The 27,396-nt window shown below is 45.9% G+C and overlaps 1 protein-coding gene across 3 annotated transcripts in view; it reads left to right on the top strand.

The window, feature by feature from the left end:
* The window catches only part of SYNPR (synaptoporin), a 182,530-nt gene that overhangs the window by 117,250 nt on the left and 37,884 nt on the right, over positions 1-27,396 (top strand). For all 3 annotated transcript variants that reach the window (XM_032801034.2, XM_032801036.2, XM_032801037.2), the window contains one exon: positions 23,820-23,944. In XM_032801034.2, coding sequence (XP_032656925.1) covers positions 23,820-23,944 — 125 coding nt within the window. The remainder of the gene's footprint in view (positions 1-23,819; positions 23,945-27,396) is intronic.

Genomic DNA, 27,396 nt, shown 5'->3' with positions numbered 1-27,396 from the left:
ACTCTTTCCAATTTTTCCAAATCCTTCTTGTAGTGTGGGGCCCAAAACTGGATACTGCACTCCAGATGAGGCCTCACCAATGTCAAATAGAGGGGAGTGATCACATCTAAGCCTTTATAGCGTGTTAATGTTGTTGTGAGTGGCTTCAGGCTCCTGTATTGTATTAGCAGGTTTCAGTTCTGTCCTTCCCCGCACCCAACACAGGGCTGTTGTGAATATTGACCCTGCAGTTCAGCTGACCTGGAGGGGCAGGACAAGGCCATGTTCTAGACTCAGAACAGAGAGATGCTCCTTATGTCATGGGAATGCTGGTGCAGCATGGACACCACCAGAGCGCTCTCTGTGGTATACATGTGTTCACTAACTGATGGAGTTAATAATACCAGGCCATGAGTAGATGCATATGCCAAGCTGTCTGCTGCTGAGTTTCTATTCATGGCCTGTGTCCTGCAAAATTGTTTCCATTTTGAGTGAGCTGGTTGTGGAGATTTTGCCAGAGGCAAAAAACAAAAGAGCACTTCACTCTTTGCCCTTTCCTTCTCTCTCTCCCTCCTTCACCAGCTCACACAGCCATTCTTGTCTGTGTGATAATTTACCCATTCTGTTTTAACCTGTTCACTTCCTTATTTTCAATTGGATCAGAGAGATCAACTAAACCCAGACTTTCTGTGACAGAGACTGTCACATGGCTTCCAGTGAGCCCCCAGAGCACCTGGGGCCAGGCTTAGCTCTCCAGAGTTAAGGGAAATGATCATATCTCAGGCAACTTTCTGAACTCTGCCACGTCGCTGCCCATGAGCAGCCAGCCTCAGAACATTTGCAGACAGAACAAAGACGTATGCAGCTTTGCTGAGGCGCTCCCAGGCCTGGCGCACTGCTGAGCTGAGGTCTCACTTGGAATCAAGCTGATCTTGAGTAAATGCAAGGTTCATGTTGGATGTTTTGCACCCCTCTAGATTTAACCTCTCTGGTTTAATAATGGGCATGATGGCGATAATCTTACAGTGAGCGCCTTTCAAACCAACTACACGGGGAGATCCATTCATGAGGGTGGTCTGCGCAGTAGGCATGTTTTCAAGCTGTATTTCAGATTCGAGAAGAACACTTTGTCCTGAGAGGTGTTCTTCTGTAGAGAGCTAAAGGAACGTCAGGGAGTGATGAGACTCTTCTCACAAAGATCTAGGGTGCTGGAAAAGGAGTCAGTGAGTTAGACCCATTGTGTACACTGTGAGGGAGAGCGCTTGGGCCTGCCGTTTGAAATCCTTAACCCTTCTTTGAAAATAGAAATCCTCAAAATAATAGTGGCATCTGCTTGTTTGGCTTTGTACTTGGGGTTTGCTTTAGGGTGTATATGTGTTTACAATCATATCTTTTTCCGCACATATAACATCTGTTGACATCAATGGGATATCCATTGATGGCAGCACATTGTCCTTGAGAAGCAATGAACTTGGCTATCAGTTTGAACAAGAAGAGTGTTCTGTTACTCCCTCACTGCCCTTGGACACTTGAAATAACTTCATTGACTGTTCCCAGTCTGGTTTCAGACAGTCAGGGCAGTTTCATGCATCTCATGTTATTCAGCCTTAGGGTGGAATTCAGCTGATCATAATCATCTGCTAGATAACCGCTCTAATTATAGTGGTATAGTTAAGGTTGCATCACGACATCTGTTTAAGGTCAACCTTTATCAGTCCTCTAATAAAATCAACATTCTTAGTTGGAGTTCTTTGAAATTTGGTGTTCCTCTGGAGGGCTCCGGGTAGGGCTAGTGACCCAAATTTGGAGTCATTTGACTGAAGGGTTTGGAAATATAACCATTTTAAAAAAAGTTTCTAGTTGTCTTCCCCTTCCCCATTGAGCTAGAGTTCAAACTACCGATGAGCTGTGGGACAAGCTAGTCTGAATCTGAGTTCTACCCAGGGTAGTTCCTGGCACTCACTAAATCTTTGGGGACCCAAAGTGAAAACTACATTTAATAAAATGTACCTTTTTACACTGTGTATTTGCCAATACAGAAAAATGGCAAGAGGGTTTCCATTCCCGCCATTTTATATGCTTTAAACTAAAGCTTGACTCTTAAGTGCTCTAAAATCTGAATGGTTAATCAGATTGCTTTGAAATTTGGAGTATGTCGTGGAGGTGTGGGATAGTGTTTGTGATCCAAAGATGGGTCATTTCACCCAGGGTTTTCTGAGTTAGAGTCCCCCATCCCACCACGTTTACTTTTGCTGCCTGAGCCTGTCTACCCTAAAAGGCTGCCACCTGTGCCATTGTAGCACGTCAGTGTAGACGCTCACTGCAAGCAATGAGAAGGGTTCTCCCGTCGCTGTCATTAATCCACCTCCCCCAAGAGGGGGTAGCTAGGTTGACAGAAGAATTATTTTGGTAAACTAGTGCTGTCTCACTGGCAGGAGTTAGATCTGTATTTCTGTGTCTCTCAGGGGTGTGGATTTTTCACACCCCTGAGCAGCATAGCTAGGTTGATCTAATTTTCTAGTGTAGACCAGCCATGATACTGTTAAAAGAGAGGTACAAATGACTGGATGACTCACAGACTTCTTGATTGTTGTAAACTCACCTTCCTGTTAACATCTAAGGGTTGTTCTTTGCCGGAAACATCCATCAACATAGTTGCACCCAAAATCTACACCCTTTAGTGACATAGTTGTGCCAGCGTAATCGCTGGTGTAGACAGCACTAGACTGATGGAAGAATTCTTCTGTTGATCTAGCCGCCACCTCTTGGGGAGGGGGATTAACTTTGGCAGTGGGAGAACCCCTCCTGTCCCTGTAGCGAGGCTACACTCAAGTGCTGTGCTGCTGTAACACCTTAAGTGTAGACATAACCTATGGGCAAATTAGTCATAAATCCCACCTGACAAGACAAAAGGTGCTTTGAACTGAGTAACTTGAGGTTGCTACAATTCATGAGTTATGAGCGGCAATTTTAGTTTCTTTGGGTAGGGGGAATATAATCAAAGTATTTTTGGGGGGGAAACTAGTCATGTGAATGCTTCCTGGGAAGAGAGGAGTAATACAAGGTGGGGGAAGATAGAGAGAGGGATGTGGGCTGTATGAGGGCTAAGGACCAGACACCTGCTACTGGAGGCTTCAGGGTCCTGCCAGACCCATCCCAGGAAAGGAGCAGTGAAGCTAAGTCCTTGAAGTGCCCTAGAGAGACAGTGCAGGAAGCAGCCAATCTAGGGGATTGGAGAGGCTGCAAGGGGATAACCAATCAGAGGGTTGCAGGTTAATATAAAAGGAATCATAGAATATCAGGGTCGGAAGGGACCTCAGGAGGTGTCTAGTCCAACCTTCTGCTCAAAGCAGGACCAACCCCAACTAAATCATCCCAGCCTGGGGGTTGTCAAGCCGGGCCTTAAAAAAGGGAGCTGCAGTGCAGACCAGACTCACTACCTTGCTGAAGTTAAAGGAGTGCAGTTGGTGCTCCTGGCTGGCCATGCAGCACCATGGACAGCTCAGTGCTGACAAGTTCCAGGGGTGTGGGGGAGAGCTCCTGGCTAGCTTCTGGGCCTAAACACAGAAAAGCCCTACGGTAATGGTGGGGCTGCAGGGACGTGGCCCACGGAACTGACAGGACTTTAGTTAAAGGGACATGGCAGCATGTACTGCTATTGTTAGGGTCCCTGGGCTGGGACCCAGAGTCGTGAGCAGGCCTGGGTACCCCCATAAGCCACTGGGGAAGTGACCTACAATTGAACAGTGATAAACCTACAAAAGGGAATCTGAAATGTTAGGAGGCCCAGCTGGAGCCGGAAGAGACCAGAACTGGCAAAGAGTTTCTAGGGAGGAAGCACTGGGGGCACAGCCCCTTACCTCATGGCAACCTACCAGGGCAAAGAGCACTTAAAGAGGTTGTTGGACTAATACCCCGAAAGGGGTCTGTTTTGAATTACGTTCCGTACAGACTGTGAGTGACTCGGCAGGAAGGCTCAGTCCCTGGAAACTGCCAGAATGGGTCACAATAAGCAGAGAGAAGTGCAGACACACCCGACCAGAAGGGGGCACTCACGAGAGGTGGGGGGCCACACCATTACAGACTACAGTGAGGTGAGGAAGGTAGTTGGGATGGGTGATAAGGGAGAGTTTGGGTGCTCAGATGAGGGAGGTGCAGAGTATCCCACAACCCCAATTTCCCGGCACCCCCCTGAAGTCCTTGTGGGAGGGGGAATTAGACATGTGAATGCTTCCTGGGAGGGGAGGGATAATTAGAGGGTGGCAAAATGGCAAAACACTCCATGAATGCACAGTTAAGATTGCTTTGGTGGTATGTCATCCTCCTGTAGAATAAAACAAAACTTCTGAAAACCAGGAAATGAAAGTTAAGATTGCACAGGCAGCCTTAACTCTGTCCTCTTTCAGCAATGTCCCAGCACACCCTGTTAATACACATTCCTTTACTTAGGCATCCTTGCAGCTATCGTAAGACTCATGAAAGCATTGCCAGAGTTGGCAACTGGGCAGTCACTAAAGGGTGAGTGTCACTTGGCAAATTCTGACTGGTAACACAGTGTAAATTTCTAACCATGACAGTCATTAACTGTAGGAACAATTGACCAAAGATTGGGGTAGATTTTCCATCACTGACCATCACTGGTTTTAAATCGAGGCTGGATGCTTTTCTATAAGTTCTAGGAATTTGGGGACGTTTTCTGGCCTGTGTGATACGGGAGTCACACTAGATGGTCACAACAGTCCCTTCTCACCTTGAAATCTATGAATCTTGGCAGGTATGTCAGGGCTGTTTGGAAGCCTAATTGTTTTAATGATTGTAGAGCATTTTGAGATCCTCAGATAAAAGGGGCTGTATGTACAGTACCATTTTATTAACACAAAGCTGTTTACACTGAGGTCATCTACTGCATTTTAATCTGGTTCTAGATTCCTTGACCCTATATGTGTAATTTACGTACATTGTCGTAAGCTTCCTTGATAAATGGAAAAAATGTCAAATGATAAATTTCTCGATAAATGGGGAAAAAATGGAAAAAAAGCAAACAACACCAAGCCACTAAGCTCTCTGACTCAGTAATGCTAACAGCTAAAAGGAAGATATTAGTGGCTTCTAATATGCACTGCCATGGTGGTCTGACAGGACAATATTGAGGTTGAATTCCTCTCACTCACCCAGAAACATCTTTGCTGAAGTATAATTTAAGGTTGCCAATAAGCAATAATTAGATCATAAATAATGCACTGTGACTGAAGGACAGTGGCCTTTCCTGTAATCATAATTTTTAGTCCATTGGGACTCTGGGAGTGTTTTTCTTTCTTTCACCCATGCGATGACTTATAGCTATCAGAGATTAGCAGTGTTGCATTTTCTAGTTAATGTAACACTGCCCATCATTTCTGCTCTGTACATTTGCTGGTGTAAAATTTTAACAAAACTACAAGATAATGCTGGGCAAGATGAAAAGAAGCTAATGGAAAGAACAAAGAAAAACAGATAATGAAGTGATTCCAGCACCCATTAGGTTTCATTCCCTGGGGACATTATCTGGCTGCAAATGCCTACCAGACTTTCCAAAAGCGCAGCTGTATAGCACTAAAGAAACCCACACCACTGCTGTATTCCCAAAACTTGGTAGAGCGGCTGTGCCCTCAACCCATTTCTGCCACACAGATCAGATGCCCAAATTGGGAACTACCTGCATAACTCTCTATCTTCAAGTGCAGATGCCAGTTTGTGCACAAAAATGAGAGATTTGATGGATGGAACTGGCATACACTCATTCCTGCAGGTGCAACTGCTGCAACCATGTTTTGGAAACATGGCTCTAGATATGGGAAGAAGCTGATAGGTCATGTAGTGAGTCCAACTCCACTCTGCACTATTTAGCACTCTCCTTCCTGGAGATTAACGAGTGCCTTAGTTAGCCTATTTTTGTTGTTCCCAGTAATGGAGCTTCCAGAATTGTTCTTGGTAGATGTAGTCACATTCTTAAGATAATAACAAGAAAATATTTTATTCCATTCTCCATTGCCAGATAAGGTTTGTGAGCAATTTGATACCATTACTCCTCATCCTTTCTTGTGGCTTCCTGACCAGTGCTTTATGCCTCTCCAGCGTTTACAACTTTCAGTTCTTCTTCGAGTGATTGCTCATATCCATTCCAGTAGGTGTACGCGCCGCGCATGCACGTTAGTCGGAAGACTTTTACCCTAGCAACTGCAGCGGGCCGGCAGGTCGCCCCCTAGAGTGGCGCCGCCATAGCGGGTAATATATACCCCTGCCGGCCGGCCGCTCCTCAGTTCCTTCTTACTGCCGCTGTCGCGTTCGTTGCGAACTGTCGGAGCGCGGCTAGCTGTCCTCCACTGTCCTAGCTTCTCCTTTTATTCGTTCTTGCTTCTCGTTCTAGTTTCTAGTTTTTAATTATATTCACTTAGTTTGTATAGTTGTAGTTATAGTTCTAGTGTATATAGTTAGTGGGTTAGTCGGGGCGTAGCTCTCTGCGCCCGGCGCCGGGCTATGCCTGGTTGCCTTTGCTCGGCCTGTAAGAAGCCGATGCCCACCAGCGATCCCCACGACGCCTGCTTGAAGTGCCTGGGGGAATCACATATCTCCGAGAAGTGCCGCATTTGCAAAGCCTTCAGACCGAGGACCAAGAAGGAGCGAGACCAGCGCCTCAAGACGCTCCTGATGGAAGCGGCGCTTAATCCTTCGTCCTCGGCACCGAGTGCCGCTTTGGCTCCGGCACCGGACCACTCCGGCGCCGCGAAGACGCCACGGCACCGACCTTCTCCAGCACCGGTTCAGGGGAAGAGACTGTCTACCTCCTCTACCCCAGCTAAGCTGCCTCGAAAAGAGCACCTGGCGCCGACGCTGGCCGGGTTGGCCGTGCCAGGGACTTCGTCGACTCTGGGCCCGGCAGGTCCATTGAGTCCGATCCCTCTCAGCTCCCCGCCAAGATCTGGGGTTGAGCTGATGGTCCCGTCCACGCCTGAGACCTTCTCCTCTGCCAGGGACCTCATCGCTCTAACAGAGCCTGTGCTGCCCCAACCCCCGGCACCGCCGGTGCGGGTTCTGCAGTCTAAGGGCAAGCCCACGCCGATGCGAGCACCGTCCACAGACTCTCCAGCTCGGCACCAGTCACGATCTCGGCACCAATCTCGATCCCGAGGGAGGTCTCGCTCGCCACGCCGCTCGCAGTCCTGGCACCGCTCTCCACGACAGTACCGGTCATACTCGCGGCGCAGATCATCCTCGCGCCGGTCTCGATACTCCCGGCACCGTTCTGGCTCCAGCCACCGTTACCGGCACCGGGACTCGAGGAGTCATTCCCGTCATCGGTGATCCAGATCCCGGTCGACCTCCTGGCTCCGCGCTGGTGGCAGGTCCCGGTCTCGATCGCGGCACCGGTATGGATCACGGCACCAATCTCCGGCACAGAGGAGGTCTTCGCCGCCTGGAGTGCGGGACCCGTACCACTCCCGTTCGGCTCCCCCGTGGCCCTCTCGCCAGGGGTCAGTCTCTTCGCGGCCGGCAGTGTGTACTTAGACGCTGAAAGACCCGCTGCCCTCTTCTCTGAGACTCAGCAGGAGCATGGTCCTCAGCAGTGGGGCTTCTGGACCCCCTGGGCATATCACCAAGCCCAGGGCCCCCAGCAAATTCCTCCGTGGTCGTCGGTCTCAGCACAGGGCTCTGGAGGCTACTTCTTCACGCCCTCCTCCATCCCCTACGAAAGAGCAGTCATCTCATCCTCCAGATCCTGAGCACCCGCAAGAGTCAGACGCGGTGCTCCAGTCTGAGCCGCCACCAGACCCGCTCCTACCAGATCCTCCTCGCGTCTCCCCACAGATGAGCGGTGGCGGGGACACATCCCACCAGTCCCCCCACTGACCTCAGGGCGCACCAGGACCTCCTCAGGGCCGCGTGCGGCAAAATATGAAATCCAGAGCTGAGGAAGGTCTCCGAGATCGAGACCCGGTACGTGAGCAATCCTCATCGGCGGAATGCGCCCACACACTCGTGTCGCTCCTTCAATAAGGACCATCCAAAAGGCCCAATGGCCCAAACCAGCATCTGGGAGTCACCGGCTTCCATTCCCACCCGCTGCTCGGGGTGTCCGAAGCGTAAATACAATGGTCCCTTACGAAAGGGCTATGAGTACTTAATATGTCCACTTGCGCCCCCGTGTTCCTCGTCGTTACAAATCTGTGAAATGAGAGGAGCGCCACGGGCAAACAAGGCTTCTGGCCCCAAGTCTAAGGAGGCGAGTTGCGTAAGGACCCTGCTTGGCCACAATATAATTTCCGCAGGCGCCCTGAGTTGGCGGGTATCCAACCAGCAAGCTCTGCTCACGTCGTCTACACAAATACAACACATGGTTATTTGGCAGCTGATAAAATTTAAGGAGACTGCTCCCGCAAGGAAACGCTCATACAGGAGTTCGCGCTCCTCCTTGGACGAGAGGAAAAAGGTTCGCGCCGACATTCCACAGGGCCCGGCTTTGGACGCTGCAAGATACTCTGCCACCAAGGAACTCTGGCCCTCGGAGTACACTATGGCTGCCTGCATTTCGTGCTTCAGGCTCTGGCCTTCCTCCGGAACTCCAATATACCATCCAGGATCTTCATTTGAGGGCCAGGGCCTAGTTTTCAGACAAGACTGAACCCTGCCGGTCAAAAGCTCAAAGACAAATAGGGTCATTATGCGCGCACCTGGGATGCAATACGCCGTCAACCCAGCGTAAGACCATTCAGGCCTCAAACAGCAACACAGGCCTTACCCCAGCCAGGCAAAGGCAAGAACTTTGCCAGGCGGGCGAAACAGAATGGCAGGACGCAGAAATCGGGTAACCAGGAGGGGCAGCAACGTCCCTCCAACCTTCCTCTGGGCCCGAAGCCCTCGTTTTGAAGGTGCACCTGAGGGCGCTGTAAACCAGTACCTCCCCCGGATCCATCTCCTCCTTCTCAACCGTCTTTCATCTTTCCTCCTGCGTGGTACCAGCTTACTTCAGACGCGCTGGATCCTCCGCGCAATTGCGGCTTGGATACGCCTACAGTTTGCTTCGTACACCGTACTCCCACCACCCTTCCTCAAATCCCTCTCAGGAACGCCTCTCACCGAGCAGATCCTCTCGCAGGAGGTACGAATGCTCTCGACAAAGGGCCATAGAGGAGGTTCCAGAGAATGAGAAGCAGGGGGTTTTAACTCCCGTTACTTTCCCGATCCAGGCCCAAGGAGGTCTCATGCAGACCCATCCCGACCGTACTACGAGGAAACTCAACAAATACCTGTCAAGTGAAGTCCGTATGGTGTCCTTGGGGACCATTATTATCCCTGATCACCGGGAGACTGGTAACGCCGCCCTCAGACATCAGGACGGCTTATTTCCATATAGCCATCTTCCCAGCCCATTGAAGGTTCCCTTCCTTCGTTGTCAGCGGCCGGCAAATTAATCAATTCACGGTCCTCGGTTCGGCCTCTCAACGGCCCCACAAGTATTTACATATGATGGCGTAGTCCGTCCGCCGTTCCTTCGTCGCAGTCACATGCATGTGTTCCCCTACCTCAGACGACTGGCTTATTCCGGACCCTCAGAGAGCGAGGCCTCGCGCACGTCCGCAATGGTCAGCCGCCTTTTCACGAGCCTAGGCCTAATGGCTCAACCCGAAAGTCCACTCTAACCTACTCCAGAGGATAGAGTTTATTGGAGTCGTATCATAACCTCCACATGGCCCCGGGCCGTTCCTCCTTGTCGCGGTTTCCAGGCTTTGAACAGCGCATCATCCCAGGATGCAGGCAGCACCTCTAAACCTCCATAACGTCTTGCCTACACTCTTGGACCACCAATGGCGCCTGCACATATCGCAACGGCGCATGCTGCGCTCCGCCTAACGGCCCCTCCAGTCCTGGGCTCATCCCTCAGCTCCGTCCGGCCAAGGCGCCCGTTAGATACAGTAGCAACATCCTCAGGACGTCCTCCACTCCCTCCAGTGGTGGACTGGATTGGTCCGTCGTATGTGCAGGCTTCTGTTTCCATCCGCCTCAGCCTCGTGTCCCTAGACAACTGGACAGCCTCGACTTGGGATGGAGCTCACCTAGGTGCCCTGCGGACCCAGGGCTGCTGGTCTCCATCCCGAACTCCGCCCTACATATCAACATGCGAGAATTGAGGGCGTGCACCGCTGGCTTGTCCAGGCGTTCCATCAGCAGATCCAAGGTCCGCTGTATTTCAGTTTTCACCGACACACAACGAACGGTATATCTATGTAAACAAGCAGGGCAGTACGAAGTCTGCCTCTCTTGTCAGGAGGCCATGACGTTGTGGGATCTTTTTTGCATAGCCCCACTCGTTCACCTAGTTGCTTCCATTTCCACCGGTGTTCGGAAATACGCTGGCGGATGCGGCTCAAGCCGGTCTTTTGCTCCCATGAGTGGTCCCTTTCGCCGGACATCACCCTGGCGCTCTCGGAGGTGGGGCATCCCCATATTGGACCTCTTCGCATCCCGCAGAACAGAAAGTGCCCGATGTTCCTTGCCTCTTTCCAAGGTCACGAACCAGGCTCGGTTTGCAGACGCCTTTCTGATTCCCCTGGGCGACGCACCTCTTCTAATGCGTTCTCATCCGTTTCCGTTGATATCACAAGGTCCTTCTGAAGGTGCGCAGGGAAAGGGCCCGCTGATTCTGATCGCTCACGTGCGTGGCCACCGGCAGCATGGTTCTCTCTCCTGCTGGACCTGTCGTAGTCGACACCTGTCCCCTGCCTCTTCACCTGGAACCTATCACAACAGGAACCCGGCTTTGTCACCCGGACCTCCGTCTCGCTCCTCTGCAAGCCCTGGCTCCTGCGTGGCTGACTAGGTCCGAGATGGCACTGCTCTTCACCAAGTGAGGCAGGTGCTTCTGGAAAGTAGGAAACCGTCTACAGAGGATGACCGTACTCAGCCAAATGGAAACGCATTTACGTGCTGGTGCGCGAGAGAGGCGCTGCCACCCCACCCGATGTTCATCCCAATCCGTACCTCCGATTACCTTTGGTCACTCAAGCAAGCAAGACCTGGCGGTGTCCTCTCTCCGGTTCACTTAGCCCTGTCTCACCTTCCACCCCGGGAAGCAAGGCCACTCTGCTTCTTCACACCCCAATGGTGGCTAGATTCCTTACAGGTGCTCGGAGCCGTCCTCTACCATCAGAGCTCCATGTCCGCCACAGAACATAGCCCCACTCTTGGGATGCTGAACCTGGCGTTGTCCAGTCTTATGTCCGCCCCTGTTTGAATCAGCTGGCTACGTGTCCTCTTCCTCTACTTGTCCTGGAAGACGGGCATTCTGGGTGGCCGATCGACTGTCTGGCTAGCAGATGTGTTACAGGAGCTGCGCGCCCTCGTGGTAGAGCGCACCGCGACTTTCTGCTCCCAAAGTTGTCTCGGCCTTTCATGTCAACCAGGACAATATTCTACCCGTATTTCCCGAACCTCATTCATCTCATAGGCCGGGAGCAAGGCAGATTGCACTCCTTAAGACGTGCCGTAGGGCGCTCGCCTTTTATAAGAATGGACCAAGCAGTTCCGCAATCTCCCAGCTTTTTGTCGCCATAGCTGACCGGGTTAAGGGGTTTGCCTGTCTCCTCGCCAGAGGATCTTCCTCGTAGGGTGACATCACTGCATACGGGCCTGTTACGACCTGGCCGGTCTCCCGTCGGGCAATGTGACCGCGCACTCTACTATGGGCCCAAGCATCATCGACGGCGTTCTTGCATGAGTAACCGCGTCCATGGAAAATCTGCAGGGGCAGCGACACTGGTCCTCCCGTGCATACCTTCGCTTCCCCATTATCCTCTGGTCCAACAGTCCAGGGATGATGCAGCCCTCGAGCTCTGCGTGTTACAAGACGCTTGGCGACCTTCTCACTCCCAACCACCAACCCCATAGGTAATGGCTTGGGAATCACCTACTGAAATGGATATGAAGCAATCATCGAAGAAAAACACGGTTACTACACCTTTGTAACTGTTGTTCTTTCCGTGATGTGTGTGCTAGCACATCCATTCCACACCCGCCCCGCTCCCCCACTGTGAATAGCCGGCAAAAGAAAGGCTGAGGGAGCGTGCGCGAGGCCGGCAAGGGGTATATATTACCCGCTATGGCGGCACTACTCTAGGGGGTGACCTGCCAGCCCGCTGGAGTTGCTAGGGTAAAAGTCTTCCGATGAACGTGCATGCGTGGCGCGTACACCTACTGGAATGGATATGAGCAACACATCTCGAAGAACAACAGTTACAAAGGTGAGTAACTGTGTTATATTTACAGACTGCTGTCACATCCAGCTACCCTGCAAGGGTTTTGGATTTATGCAAGAAAGGACTTGGATATATTTGATTTTCATTCAGCCCTTAGCATTGTGCTAGCCATCCACAATCATCATCCTTTACCCTTCTATCGTACTTTTCATTCCAAAGCACCAATGGAGTTTCACAAGCTGTGGATTCAATTCTGCCATAATATGAGATCCCTACAAACACCCTAGAAGGCGAAAACACTACGCACTAGAAGTAACTTGGATTGCATGCAGCATGGGTCTGTATCTTGCTTTACGTTGCGATCTATAGATAAAAAGCAGTCCTTTTATTTATTTTTTAAAGGGGAGTTGGGGAGAGACAGAGAGAGATCTCCATTTGCAGTTCTGGCTTCAGGAGGTTTGTTACTGTCTGTGAGTGGCCTAGGAGACTTTGCATGTGGTGCATGGGAGGCTAATATTTCATGCCAAGGCTGATGTATATACAGAAGGATGATGCTACCCATTCAGAGGGCTTTTACCTTTGGCTGCCTACTTGAACAGTTTAAAGTAGTGAATGTGCATGTAAAATACAACAACAGAAGGTGGGAAATAACTGCAAATGGACAAATATTGCTACTTGGGGATTGCACTAAAACACCACCCCTAAAATAGCCCCATTGCAGCAGATTTGGTGGGATAAAAGGTGCAATATTTCAGACTTAGCTCTAACACAGATTCCAGCAATGTAAATTTATTTTTTTCTTTTGCGTCACTGGTCTAGCACTAGCACTTGGAAAAGTTTTCAGCTTACAGAATAATTTTACTGCTCCACCAGAGCATTCCTACTCCTGGTGTGCATCAAGACCTCAGGTATTCAGCCGCTAACTGTGCAAATCGCCAACGTTTAACTCTTGCTTTCATCTTTTTAAAAGAACAGTACACGAGGATGTGCTTGTAATGATTGCATGGGAAGAGCTGTAACTTCTACCGTGCTTCATGTCCTGGGGGAAAAAATACTTCATTCCTTGAACACTTGAATTCCAACACATTGTGGAATATCCCAGCATAGTTACCAAATGGAATCACTGTATATATGGTAGTTATCTCATGTACTCATAAATGTATCTGCAATGGGTGTCGATAGATTTGGGTTTTCTGGAAGACTGTGTCTTGATGTCTGGGTAGAAAGCCACTAATGCGGGAAAGGGAAGGAAATGGAGCACAGAAAATCTTGTAGCTTGTACAAGTCTTCAGGTAACCTGAGCATTTTATATATGCTATGGAGAGGACTAAAACAGCTTATTGTTTTATACATATTGTGTAATTTAACTAGGTTTGTTTTATGGCAACCTTTAATTTCACTAAGACCAAGAAGCTGTTCTTAGGATGTGTTCTAAGTGTGCCTTTATTGTCTGCATATTAACTCTTCTGTGTATACTGCCACCTTAGCATTAGCATTCAATTTTATGGCTGGCCCATCAAATACAGAATGATGAAATATATCTCATTAGCTTACATTACATTTTGAACTTAATAGGAAAAGCAGTACAGAGAGTTCTGTCTGGCCATCTGAAGGAACAATATTCTTTACCTCAAAGACTGCGTATCTAATCTTCTAGTGTACAGCTGGGTTTTATTCTATTAAAATATAATGAGACAGGACTAGTATATCATTCTGTGGGGGAGCTAAATGGGTTTTTTAGAATAATCAACGAAAGATGATTAGGAAAGATGATTTTCTTCAAAGGAAAAGAGAAAATTCTCTCCTTGGGATTAAAGTATAGTAAAGCTAAATTATTGTAACATCTTTCCTCACTTAGACCATCCCCAACTTCAGTCTCATAATCCTTCCATTAAGAACTGAATTAAATATTTTTTTCATTTTAAAATGTGCAGCACTAATGGCTGCAGTAAGGGGCAGCACATCGTTAGCTCAGAGATAGTATTGTAGTTCCATGCACTGGGGGTGCATTAAGATCACAAAATGGTCTCTCGCCTCAGTGAGGATGTAATTTGCACCAGTCCTAAGACATCTGTGCTGACTTAGTAGTGCTGGCCTGTGTGTTGAGGGAGGGAGGGGTTAAGGCTTTACTATATGGGAAGGAGAGAAATAGCCTTGCAGAAATTATAGTGTCCCCTATACTGCTGCCTGCAATACAGATATCCTGCATGGATGAATAAGTGGGCACTTTTCTCTCCTCTCTGGGCATGAAAACATGGCTCACTGTTTTGACATAAGGGGCCTTTGACAATGACCATCAGCAGGGTTTGCAACTGGCAAGTTCTCCCAGCCTTCTGCGGTATCTAGAAGGAAGGGCCTCTGCCCTGTTGCACAGCTCCACTGCCCCTTAGAGGCCATGGCTTCTTTAGCTAGGTCCCCCAGCTAGGGAGAGGACTAAGGACGTGACTACATGGTCACTTGAAGCTAGGGTGTGAGTCCCAGCCCACATAGACATGCTTGTGCTAGCTCGCTAAAAATAGTATAGCCACAGTAGTAGAGACAGCAACGAGCCATGGCACGAGGTAGCCACTCCAAGTATGTATCTATGGGATCCAGGCCGGCTTCTACCTGCCATGGTTAGTCTTGGTGAGCTACCTCAGCTGCACTTCTTTATTTAGTGCGAGTATGGCCATGCGAGCAGGGAATCCCACCCCTAGCTCCAAGGGTAGATGTAACCTAGTTAGTACAGCACCAAGCTGTTTTGAATTCAGTAGGCTGGCAGGGTTTTGCTGCCCTGCTAGGATCCTTGTTGTCCACAGAGCCCCCTCATAGGTGGGGAACCTCGGTTGGGCCCTAGGCAGAGAGGGAAGAACATGCAATGGAGTCGGCTCTTGGAGCACAAAAGGAGTTGAGTTGGGGAGATGTTCCCCTAGAGTAGCGCCCACACCAAGCCAACAGGTATAGGAGACAATCGAGCCCAGTATGGACCTTTTTATAAGTTCTTGAGCATCTCCTTTGAGATTCTGAGTGCACTCACTTCCCAATGACCTGGGACTGGGATTTTATGGGAGTTGAGGACACTCAGGATCTGGCCCCATATCATTATCTTGGAGTTACGTACTCGAGTCTCATTTTTCTTAAATCCACTTTAACACGCCCTGGCAGTGTAAAGGGCCTCAGCATGTGTGAATTGTAACTTGTTAGTGTGAGAATCGGAATCTGTTTAAATGTACCCTGATGAAACATGACCTTGCTTATCCCACCCTGGGTTAGTATGTGAGAACAACTTACTGAGAGTCCTGGGTCTACAGGAGACTGGGTTACTCTACAGAAAGCGCTTCTCTTCTAAAGCTATTGGCCAAGATTCTCAAAAATGACTGATTTCTCGTGCCTCCATTTCTGGATGCTTGGTTTTTTCATGCTTGGGTGTCTCACTTTTGGAAAGTCTTGGTCTTTTATTTTAAACCTAACCTAACACACGTTCTAGAGTGGTTTACTATAGTGGTTTTAAAGCAGTTCCCGCAATAGAATGATCATAGAAGTATAAGAATTGCTAGATGGGATCAGCTAACTGGAAAATCTAGTCCAGTATTCTCTCTCTAACAATGGGCAGCCCCAGCAGTTTCAGAGGAGGGTCCTTGAAACTCTGAAATGGGTCATTATAAAATAATGAAATAAAACAATTGTTTTAGATTTGTGAAGCCCCTGATATTGAAAATTCCCATTAATTGAGAGTTACTCAGATCAATGCTGTAACCAAAACAATTTTTGTCCATAATGTTGCTGTTTGTTTAAAGATGGCATGCTAAATCCAGGTGTTTAGTCGACAATTGCTGTAACTCTTTATTTCCCATTAGGATAAAAATTATCTCAGCAATCTATGTGGATAACAGGGAGGAAGAAAATTCTTACCAATCATCCCCTTCCTAGCACTGAACAAATGTGATCGTGTTAGCTAGCTCTAATTTATCAACCAGTCAAGTTTATATAATTAGGAATCCCAAAGTCAATAATCTGATCATCTGCCCTGCTTGTGGGATAAGTGATTCCAGGAAGCGCACATCTCAGACTGGCATGGGAAAAGTACCAGCATTTAAAAAAAGGAACAGGCAGAGATTTAGATCAGAAGGCGCTCCTTAATCTATCAACAGGGACATTTTGGGATGTCAGTTCTGCTTTAAATGTTTCACCATATATTTGTTCAGTGCTTTTGAATCTTCACATTACTATCTTCAGTTGAATTGTCTTTATATTTACTTTAAACAAATCATAACATAATCAAGATACACTGTGTTATACTGTGTCCTCTGAAAGCCGTACGGTAGAGCTAAGTGTTTCCAATGTACAAAGGGCAACTTTTTGAGCCATATACTCTTCTGCCTTATTCTCATGTAGCTCTATTGGAAGGTGTTAAGCAGTATAAAATTTGCCAAACATTTTGCAATCTCTTTATTATAGAGAATTGGGTAAAAGAAATATTTGATCATCATGCTAGAAAGTGTGTTTGTTGTAAAACACTTTAAATTGATAAAAATCGCTAATTAAAAAGTGCAAATATTTAGTATGTTGCTATTAAAAATTGCCTGTGGCCCCTCTTGCTTTTCAGTTTTAAGAAAAGAGGAATCGCGTTGGAAGGTGTTTCGTTCAATTTTAGCTCCTTTAGCACAAAGTCAAAGTTTTAAAGGCCAGTCTTGTTATGGTGAAAGTGGTGCCAAAGTTGTACCAGCGTGATCAGAGCGTGTGTGTGTGGGGGGGGAACAGCACTTGATGGTTCTCATGACTGTTACTGTGTTGCTTGTAATCTCTGTTTTTCATTTAATTTCAAACTCTGAAGAAGTAAGTACCTCTCGGCATAGCTTGATGTAGACCTCATCGAGTTCAGATTAGAGTTCTCAGGCAGTGGTCTATGACCCCCTGATATTAGCAGAGCTCCTCCTAGTAGCAATCCACAGCCTGAAACATTTTGAGAGGCAGGCTGTGATCGACTGAAGCGTTGGGAAAGAAGGGTGGCCTAGGAACATGCTGTCTAATGAAGAAGGCACTGAATGAAGATGCCAGGGAACCATTCCTCTAGTCTAGATGAAGCTAAACAACCTTAAGGTCAAATATGAGAGTTTTAGCTTTCCTGGAATAGCAGGAAGGCAAGATTAGCAGATAAAGCTGGAATCTTACCTTTCCTCTTGGGAGGAATTTGGGCGTATGCAGAGGCCTGCTTTCCTCTTCACATTTAATGTGGGCAGGGCTCCATCACTAGATGTTGTACCTCACACAACTGATAAGACTGGTCAAAGTTAGAGCTATCACATAGACTCTTGCGTAACATAAACATATGTGTGCAAAAAGCCAGTGGTTTATATAAATGTTTCATCAATTTTTAAATGGCAGTTAGCTTCATAATAGGATGTTTTAGCTGCCACGTGCTCTACATAAGCCTTTTAACTTGAGACACATCAGACATTTTTACATCTTCTAATGGCCAATGGAAAAAAAGCCCATATAATTCAGCAGACCTCAAAGAAAATTGATTTGAAGCAGGGTAATATATCACAGCAACTGTGAGGGTTGTGGGGGGTCACATGATAGGGAAATGCTAACTTTCTGACTTACTGCTAGGACGTCAGACCTAAATTTTCAGTATCTGCCCTCTCTTGCTGTGAATCAAATATTTGAAATTCTGAACTTTCAGAAAGTTTAACTGATTTGCAGCTACAAATGTTTGTGTCCCCGAATCAGACTGATCGCCAGCTGATATCTGTCATTGCACTGGCAAATAATATTTCTCAGTATGATGTAAACTTGAGTGCAGTGGATTGCAGAAGCAAAATTAGAGCCTGGATTGTCCTCCTGCTGAAGATATGGTCTGATCTCAAAATAGAAGAAAACTCTAAGTGCTTCCAATTGATCCAAATAAATCAGCTGTTACACCCTGGCATCTCCTATGCTTGTCCTAATACGACTGTGAGACTGTGGTCTGTTGTGTGGCTTTTCCCCCTCAGCAGTTAGTAACAAATGGATCTTCAAAAGATGGAGTAAAATGAGTTCTGGAAGTGTATTTTGCTTTACAGACTATTCACTAGGCACCAGATATTTATTCCTTTTACCTAGTGTCATAACATAAGATAGTACCTGGAGATTTTTACAGTGGGGTTTACACAGGTGAAGGCCTCAGATTGTGGAGGGAGTGAGGGGGTGACAAACAAAGGAAAGGGGAGGCTCATAAAAGCATGTTCTAACCACCACCTCGCTGAGTGTCAAAAATGTGCTGCCTTTGCATTCTAGCGGCTCGTTCACACACAGCAATTGGGGAGGAGGTGGAGAGCTGCCAGAAATGGGTGGAGCCTCATCTCCCCAATGCATCAACCACTGGACAGAGTGGGCACAAGCTGAGCAGTAAGCCACCCCTTTGTACTCAGTGATTGCCTATTGTCCGACCCTCTGAGTCACTGTTCCTCCTGGAGCAGTACTGCTCCCCCATCGCTTCTTGCTCAGGGTTGGGCCTAAGGACACAGCCTAGTCCGTAGTGGCTCAGAGCAGCTATGTGGTCAGAAGAAGTTTTATTTAATTTTAAAAGGAAATATGGTGTGGATTCATGGCACAGATGGGGATATCGGTAAGTGTGGATTTATGGGTAGGAAGTAAAGAGGAGCATAACGAAACGTGACTTTTACCAATAAACTTTTCAATTTCAGAGAGGTCAGGTTCAATCAAATTATTTTCCAGATGGAGTTTTTGTTAAATCTGGCCCATGAAGTTCCCATCGCGGGGTTTCCAGCTACAATTTACACAAATCTGCCTATAGTAAAATACAGGATCCTTGCAAAATTACAGCACAGGCAAAACCTGATGGGTAAATCGTGGTTTAATACATTATATACTCAACTGACAGCATAAAGCAATGAAAGCAAAAAGGGCACCTGGCCAAAGCAGCATTGCTTGAACAAAAAGAAAGCAATGCTTACAAGTTTGCCATGAAACCCAAGGGGAAATATCCATTGTTGACAGCCTCTGTTCTTCCCCTCTGCCATGTGACATGTGGAGCTTCTCCCAAAAGGTGCTGTTTGTGTATTTCCTGCTGCTGCCACCAGACCAGCTGTGCTTTTGTTAGCTTCTATCAGTTCAGTGTTAGCTATCGATGATCCTCCCACAGCAAGAGACAAAACAATCGGCAGTGCCAGGGCAAGCCCCAGCTTTTGCAGAGCCTTCTGTAAAGTCAGAAATGCAGAGCCCTTTCCAGCCGTCTTTTCACCTCTAGCCAGGAGCCCACATCCATATCCTTTCCCAGGTTTCTGAAAAGCCCAGAAGGCTGCTGGATGTGACATACAGGCATGGGATCTGGATGTAAACCATGGCTGGATAAGGAATTTAAAGAGGCTGCACAAATATAGGGGTAGCCTAGGCTGATTTGCCCACTGAAGAGAAGATGTCAAATCAGGAGAGGAGAGAGCATGGAGGAAGAGGAAAGTTACTGCTCCCTCCTGAGTAGTAGTAACTGTGGCTGTGGCAAATTCTTTGTGAAGAGACGGATAGTTTCATAGATCCCCAGGCCAGAAGGAACCATTGTGATCATTTAGTCTGCTATAGAACTTCCTCAAAATGATTCCTAGAGCAGATCCTTCAGAAAAATATCCAGTTGTGATTTAAAAAGGGTCAGCGACCTTGGTAAAGTGTTCCAATGGTTAATTACTCTCCCTGTTAAAAACATACACCTTATTTCCAGTCTGAATATGTCTAGCTTTAACTTCCAGCCATTGGATTGTGTTAGACCTTTAGAGCCCATTATTAAGTATTTGCTTCCCCTGTTATAGGCTGTCATCAAGTCTCCCCTGGATTAAAAGGGGCTCCTGGAGTTTCAGTGGCATAGGTGTATATTGTCTTATAAAGCTTTAGCAAAACAGAAGTACCTTCAATGTGTACATTTCTTTGAACACCGTGCCCCAAATACAGAGCAGCCCAGCTGCCAGGGAAATGGAGGAGATGCTACTGTGTATTTATAGCAGGGCTATCTCTTCCAGCAGGTGTTTAGCTCCCTCTTTATTTGTTATGGCCTATTAATCTGTGTGGCCCCCTGCATATCTGCAAAATAGTTGCATTTGCAACTCCATTAATTGGGCCAGAAAGCTGCTCAGCTCTATTATTTCCCATTCTCCTTAAATATATTGTATTCTGACTTTGCCTTTACAAATTAAAACAGAATGATTAATACCAATTTTCAGTGTGATTCTGTATGGAATTCAATTAGTTCCAAGTGCAGAATAACTCCTGTTTACAAAGGAAATGTTTGAGCCTCATTTACTATCAAGGCCTATTATTTGAGTAACGGTAGCAACATTTATAGTTTCGGGATAAATATTTAACAAGCTAATACACAGCAAATCTCAGCTTTTACCTGCTTAGGTTTTTAGCCAGCCTGACATTGAATAAACATTGTATTACTCCTTTCTGTTACTGTTGTTCGTTATTGAGAACATAGTGGCAGCTGGAGGCCAGTATCAGGGCTCCATTAGACTAGGTAGGGTGACCAGACAGCAAGTGTGAAAAATTGGGACAGGAGGTGGGGGGTAATAGCCTATATAAGAAAAAGGCCCCCAAATTGGGATTGTCCCTATAAAATTGGAACATCTGGTCACCCTATTTACAGGACTTTACCAAAAAAACCCTGTTCCTGCCCAAAAAGATTTATAATATTGCATCAAGAGATAAGAGGGGGTAAGAGAACTGCAGGGGCATGGCAAGGTAATGGCAGCATATGCTAATGTTGTACAGTAAACAGTAGTTGTTCATCACTAGCCTATCTGCTGTCAGCTGACAGGGTTCTGTAGGCATCACAGCAGAGGTAAATTTCTACAGACTCTGCGCATAAGGAAGTGAATTAATAATATTGTTTTAAAATTATCTTATCTACGGCATTTATATGGTCCCATTAGCTTAGTGTCTGAATGTCCCATAATCTTTCTAATGTATTTATCTTCACATCAGCCCTGTAAGGCAGGGTAATGCGTTATCCCCTTTTACAGTTGGAGAGCTAAGACAGACGAGCCAAGGGCCAGATTTTTAAATTCCAGCACCTGAAGATGTAGGTAGATGTTTAGTGGGATTTTCAAAAGTGCCTAGGCATCTAACTCCCACTGATTTCAAGCTTTCTAAGTAGGGCCTGTCTGTCCTTTGTGTCCTGTACTGGCAAGTACTTGATAATGCTGTGGGGAAAGGGAAGAACATAGTGTATGCTAGCACTGGGATACCTGTGAATGAGTGTTACGGGTTTCCCTCTGTGCACAGCCCATCGAAGTTAGGAGCCTGCTACAAGCCCAGCTAGGGAGCCCTGGCTCTTTAGCTCAAACTAGTGCAGCTCGTGGCTTTAGTTCTGGAGGCCCCTTGTTCAGTTCCTGTTGTGGTGGCCAAGATGGTGGCCATCACACTGGCATGAAGAGAATGTCTCATCCCCCTTCACTATTGGGACTCCATTCTAACAGCGGTCATTGCAAATTTACTGGAAGGCCACCTGCTGTAGCTGAGGAGTTTTATGTTTTGATTTGGCTTTAAATTCTTTCTCTGGATTTTAATTATCATTGCCCCTTATAGATTTTCCTTTCAGCTCCCACCCATCGCTGACTGAAATCCCACTAACATTTAAGTAGAAGTGTGTTGTATAGATGCTGCCATGTGGGGTGTCATGCCTTATTTATTATTTCTATTGGGATAGCGCCTAAAGACTACAATCAGGGCTCCATTCTACTGTGCAAATGAACAATACAAAGTCTCCGCCCCAGAGAGCTCTCACTTTAAGAGTGCTAAACCTTCACACTAGGTTTGTTGGGAGACTAGACCCATTATGCTGGGCTCAGGGCAAACTCATAACATGGGCCCCCATCCTACACAGATAGAACATAAGAACAGCCATGCTGGATCAGACCAACGGTTCATCTAGCCCAGTATCCTGTCTTCCAACAATGGCCAATGCCAGGTGCCCCAGAGGGAATGAACAGAATAGATAATCATCAAGTGATCCATCCCCTGTTGCCCATTTCCAGCTTCTGACAGTCAGAGGCTAGGGACACGCAGAGCATAGGGTTGTGTCCCTGACCATCTTGGCTAATAGCCATTGATAGACCTGTCCTCCATGAAAACATACTCCAATTATATAAATAACAAACTCAAATGGCCACAATTTGACCAGAATGTTTTTTCTCATGGGATGGGCTTGTGGCCCTGTGGCTAGCTGCCCCCTTTGGACCGGGCCCTGATAGTGTACCCATTCCTCCTCCTTTTCTATTTGGAGCCTGCAGTTAGGCAGTCTTCTGCTTTGTTCCTCTCCACTTGCTGTTCCTCTCATGTTGAGTGCTTCCTTCCCATACAATCTCAAGTGCCCGTACAAACGCTGTGGCCTGGCTTTGTTCTGGGTCACCCCCAGCAAATCATCTTGTGCCAGCAAAAAGCTTTTTCCGTTCCAAATGCTCAGGAACAGGCCAGGTAACCTGGCAACAGCTGGCAAAAATATACATGTATATTAAGGAAACCTGAAGACAGAGGAGAATAATGCATCTCCCAGTTTGGCTGTGATTGTGCCATGAAGTGGGGCGGTTGGTGGGGTGACGGTGTACAGCTGTTATTGACAGCACTTATTAGAGTCTTGTGCTTTGGATGGGATTACAGTATGCTCTAGTTTTCTGTTTCCTCCATCTTTAATGCAGCAGTTGTTCTTTCATTCTGCCTCAAATTTACTTTTCCTGTTGCTGCTCACATATGTCCTTTCAGTGCTTCAGGACAGGCTTTTTTTTACATGAAGTGTGTGCTATGCTTGTATTCCTCCTCCCTCACTGACCCGTCATTTATTTCATTGTTAATATGAACATGACATAATCTAGACAGCCAAATTCCACTCTCATTGACACTAGTGTAGCTCTGGAGTACAATATGCACACGTCTTTGGGAATTAAGATGAAGTTGAACCTGGATTTGAACCACCTTAATTTTTGCACATGTCTGGTTGGATGGTTCAATTTATTCTGTAACTTGCTTTGTTTTCCTTTGACTTTAACATTGATTTATTGCATCTGCTCATCTGTCTAAGATTACAATAATGATTCCAAAAACTGATGAACAGTGTTAGTCTTTTATTCAAAGTCATATGTGGCCTCATTAAAATCTAATGAAGAATAATAGGATAACATATTTTGCATGTTGTGTCAATATATCTACATGAAACATGTGTCTGCCTTTGTATCACTCCTTCGAAATCCCTATACTGGCTCCTTATAACATTTTGCAGTGATTTTACATTTAAAGATTTCAAATGGTCCATTGTATTTGGTCAATCTTCATTCTTTCTCCATATGTTCCTAGTCTAAACTAAGGTCTAAATTGCCTGGTTGTCATTTTTGGCACTGAGAGCAAGAGAAGCTTATAATTATGCCTCTTAATTATGGAATTCGAGTCCTATTACTATTCAGAATAACCAGTCTGTTTGTGTTAAAACCCAGCTCGAAGTAGTAACTGTTCTTGACCACTCTGCATTATTGATAATCTGAGGGAGTTACTTGGGTAGCGACCTCTGACTCAGTCAAGAAAACTGCTGTATAGATACATTTCTTCTTGTCACTGACGTAAAATTAAAATGTTATTTGTTTTTGACAGCTTTTTGCAATCTTTGCATTTGCAACATGTGGTGGTTATTCTGGAGGCCTGCGGCTCAGCGTGGACTGTGCAAACAAGTCAGAGAGCGACCTCAGCATTGACATAGCCTTTGCCTATCCTTTCAGGTAATCCATTTTGATTCTTGACTGTTCATATTCAGGGAATTCAGCTCACCTGGGGCCTGATCTGAATTCCACTGTCGACAGTGGGAAGACTCTCATTGAGACTTTCAAGTTGCAGTAGGGGAGGTTGAGGTTGGATGTTAGGAAAAACTTTTTCACTAGGAGGGTGGTGAAGCACTGGAATGGGTTACCTAGGGAGGTGGTGGAATCTCCTTCCTTAGAGGTTTTTAAGGCCCAGCTTGACAAAGCCATGGCTAGGATGATTCAGTTGTGTTGGTCCTGCTTTGAGCAGGGGATTGGACTAGATACCTCCTGAGGTCTCTTCCAACCCTAGTCTTCTATGATTCTACGATTACAATGGGCTTTGGATGGGGCACCTCTTTCAAAAAGTTTTGGACAATAAGGGTAGCATTTTCAGAAGCACCTAAGTGACATGGAAGCCTAAGTCCCATTTTCAAAAGCGTCTGAAGAGCCTGAGACTCACTGAAAAATCCATGGCGCTTAAAGCTCCAAAGGGCCAGATTTTCAAAGGTATTTAGGTGCCTAAATGCAATTTTCAAAAGCACTTGAACAGGTTATTCTAATGGAAGTTAGGTGCTTGGGTACTTCTGACAACCCCATTAGGCATCTAATGCATCTTTAGGCACCTAAAATCTGTCCCTAAATCCCTTTTGAAAATGTGATTTAGGCTCCCTAATCACTTAGATATTTTTAAAAATCTTGCCCTGAATATAAGAGGAAGAAGGTGAGTGAGATAATCTTTTTATTGGACCAGGAGAGACAGACAAGGTTTTGAGCTCCACTGAGCTGCAGAAGAGCTTTGTGTAGCTTGAAATCTTCTCTCTGCCTTTGCTGCCAACAGAAATTGGTCCAATAAAATATGTCACCCACATTTTTTCTCTTATATCCTGGGACCAACACAGCTACAATAACACTGCAAACTCTAAGCAGAAGAAGACATAGTGGGGGCAAAAAAAAAGTTTAAAATTGAAAAAATGTGTTTACTGCTAAGGATTCTAATTCTATACAACTTTGAGTGAAAATGAGACCCTCAGCATCACTTTTAAAATACGAACGAGGTCCAGTCTAGGAACCCGTGCTGCATTTCTGTACAACTATACTCTTCAAGAAATCTTGAGATGGCAAAAGAACAATAAAGAATGTGTAGCCCAGTCTCAAATGAAGTACACCATGACCCTATCTGAAATTGTTATATTGTTTCTAGAAATCATATGCTGTTTTGCTTACGATTTCATTATGCATAGACCAGAAAGAATGTGTTTGCCTTTACAGCACTAACTGAAATATAACATCTTCCAAACTATGCACACTGCTGGTGATTTCTTGAATTGCTGTTAGTTTATGGTATATTTATATTACTCTAAAGAATCATATTTCCTTTATATAAATGGTTTTTTTTATTTTACTATTCTGCACAGCCTTTAACATCTCTTTAGTATGCATGAGATGGGCTTTGCAAATGGAGTTATGTGAATTTATAATGTGATTTGCTTTCAAATAGGTCATTTCACCAGCATTTATTATAGAAGTATCTGTAGTAAAGAGCTTTTAATTTAAATTATTATAAAACATTTTATTTTAAAAGTTGTTAACACTAAATGGTAATTAAGTATCGATTGGCACTATACGAGGAATGCAGAGTATTGCTTTGGGAAGAAAACAACCAGGTATACTGTATTAGTGTTCATTAGGAAATGGCAACAAATTTGCAAATAACTACTGAATAACTGTACGTTTCTAACAAATATGAAGGACAACTTGTCAATGAGATGCCGCTGTAGCAAGGAAATCTAACAGAATTACTTACATTATAGGACTTGCAAGTGTATAGTTCCACATCAGAAGGGAGATATTATCAAAGGAGAATCTTAGGACAGATACTGAAGATACTCAGTGTTTTTGCAAATAAGACACTTGTGTGCAAAGATCAAGTACTCAGAAACATACACACACAGTCGCATCTACTAACTTTGAAAATCTGTCCCTGTGCTTCCACTGGAAGTCAGTTATGTTTCACTTAATTAGTCTTTCCTATTATGCCTGTTATTCACAAGTGTTTTCTTTCTCCTTTCTCTTTAATGCTCATGTCTAGCGATGAGATAAGGTGCCTTTGTACAGGCTGGCTAATGCAATTCTTGAAGCAATGGCAAACAATCTGCTTTCTGAGCTCTCACTTATTTTCAAGGCTCTCTTCCATTCTCTGGCAAACCTGATTCTACGGTTTGATCTACACAGGCAAAACTCTGACCACTAACTTCTGTGGGACTCAGTAGGGGTCCACTCATTCAAATCTTACTTTGGGATCCCTAACCAGCACCCCAAAGAACGTGGCCTTTGTGCAAGCAGAGTGAATTTCCCACTGTTTGTAAGTCTATAGTCACACAGCAGTTTTATCAAGCTGTCTTCTGATTTCTGATCATTAGCTGAAAACTGAAGGAGGTGTGGGTGAAAAGCAGAAATCAGAGGAGCCGCACAGATTCTGGCTATGCTTGTAGCTGTCATGGCTGTCAACTGGAGCACTGGAGCATTTGAATAGGGGAGAGCTGTCTTTTTAAAAATCTGCCTTGCAAGTTAACTCGAAGTGATAGAAACATGCAGAGGGCTCAGTGGATGCTTTCCTTCCTATTGCTATGGGCACTGCAGGATTTCTCACTGTTTTTCTTGGAAGTTACAGCAACCAGGCTTAGACTGTTGAGTTTTTAATGGGTAAATGCAAACAGCTTTAAACAAACAAAAATTGAGACTCCTTGCCCAAGAAAGGCAAGCAGGATTTGGCTTTGCAAGCATCTGCTGGCTAGCTTCTCACTGGAAAAGAGGAGATTTCAAAGTAAGCAGCATAACAAGTTTTGTAAATGTATTAAAGTGGTTTGGAAATGTTATCGTCTTATCAACTTCAAAATGCCCAATTGATTTAGGGGTCTGTCTGATTTTCAGAAGTGATTTAGGCATTTAAGGGTGCTGCGATCAGCGTGATAGCATGTAGCTGACTTAGGAGCCTACATCTCATTTTCGTCAGGGATTTAGGCACATAGGAGCCAAAATCCCATTGTCAGTATGTGGCATTTAGAATAAGTGCCTAAATCACTTTTGAAAATGAGACTGTCTCCTAAATCATCTGGTGTTTCAATGTTTAGTGTACCAAGGGCTAAATACCCTTAAAAATCTGTTCCTTTGCTGCCTAAATATGCAGACAGACACCTAGTGGGATGTTCAAAATCACCTTTGAGGTGCCTAGCTACATCCTTAGAGGCCAAAATACCTTTTTGAAGTCTGGCCCTTAGGCCCCTTGGATGAGATTTTGGCTCTTAAGCCACTTAGATGCTTTTGAAATTTTTTCCCAACATGCTCACACTAGAGCAGGTTCAGAAGATTTTCAGAGAAGCAAAAGAGAGTTGGGTACCCAAATGCACCAGAAGTTATGCATCTAACTCCCC

Source organism: Chelonoidis abingdonii, chromosome 17 (genome assembly GCF_003597395.2).
Source record: "Chelonoidis abingdonii isolate Lonesome George chromosome 17, CheloAbing_2.0, whole genome shotgun sequence".
NCBI classification, from domain to species: domain Eukaryota; kingdom Metazoa; phylum Chordata; order Testudines; family Testudinidae; genus Chelonoidis; species Chelonoidis abingdonii.
The sequence above is the reverse complement of the archived record's forward strand: the minus strand, read 5'-3'. Positions and strand labels throughout refer to the sequence as shown.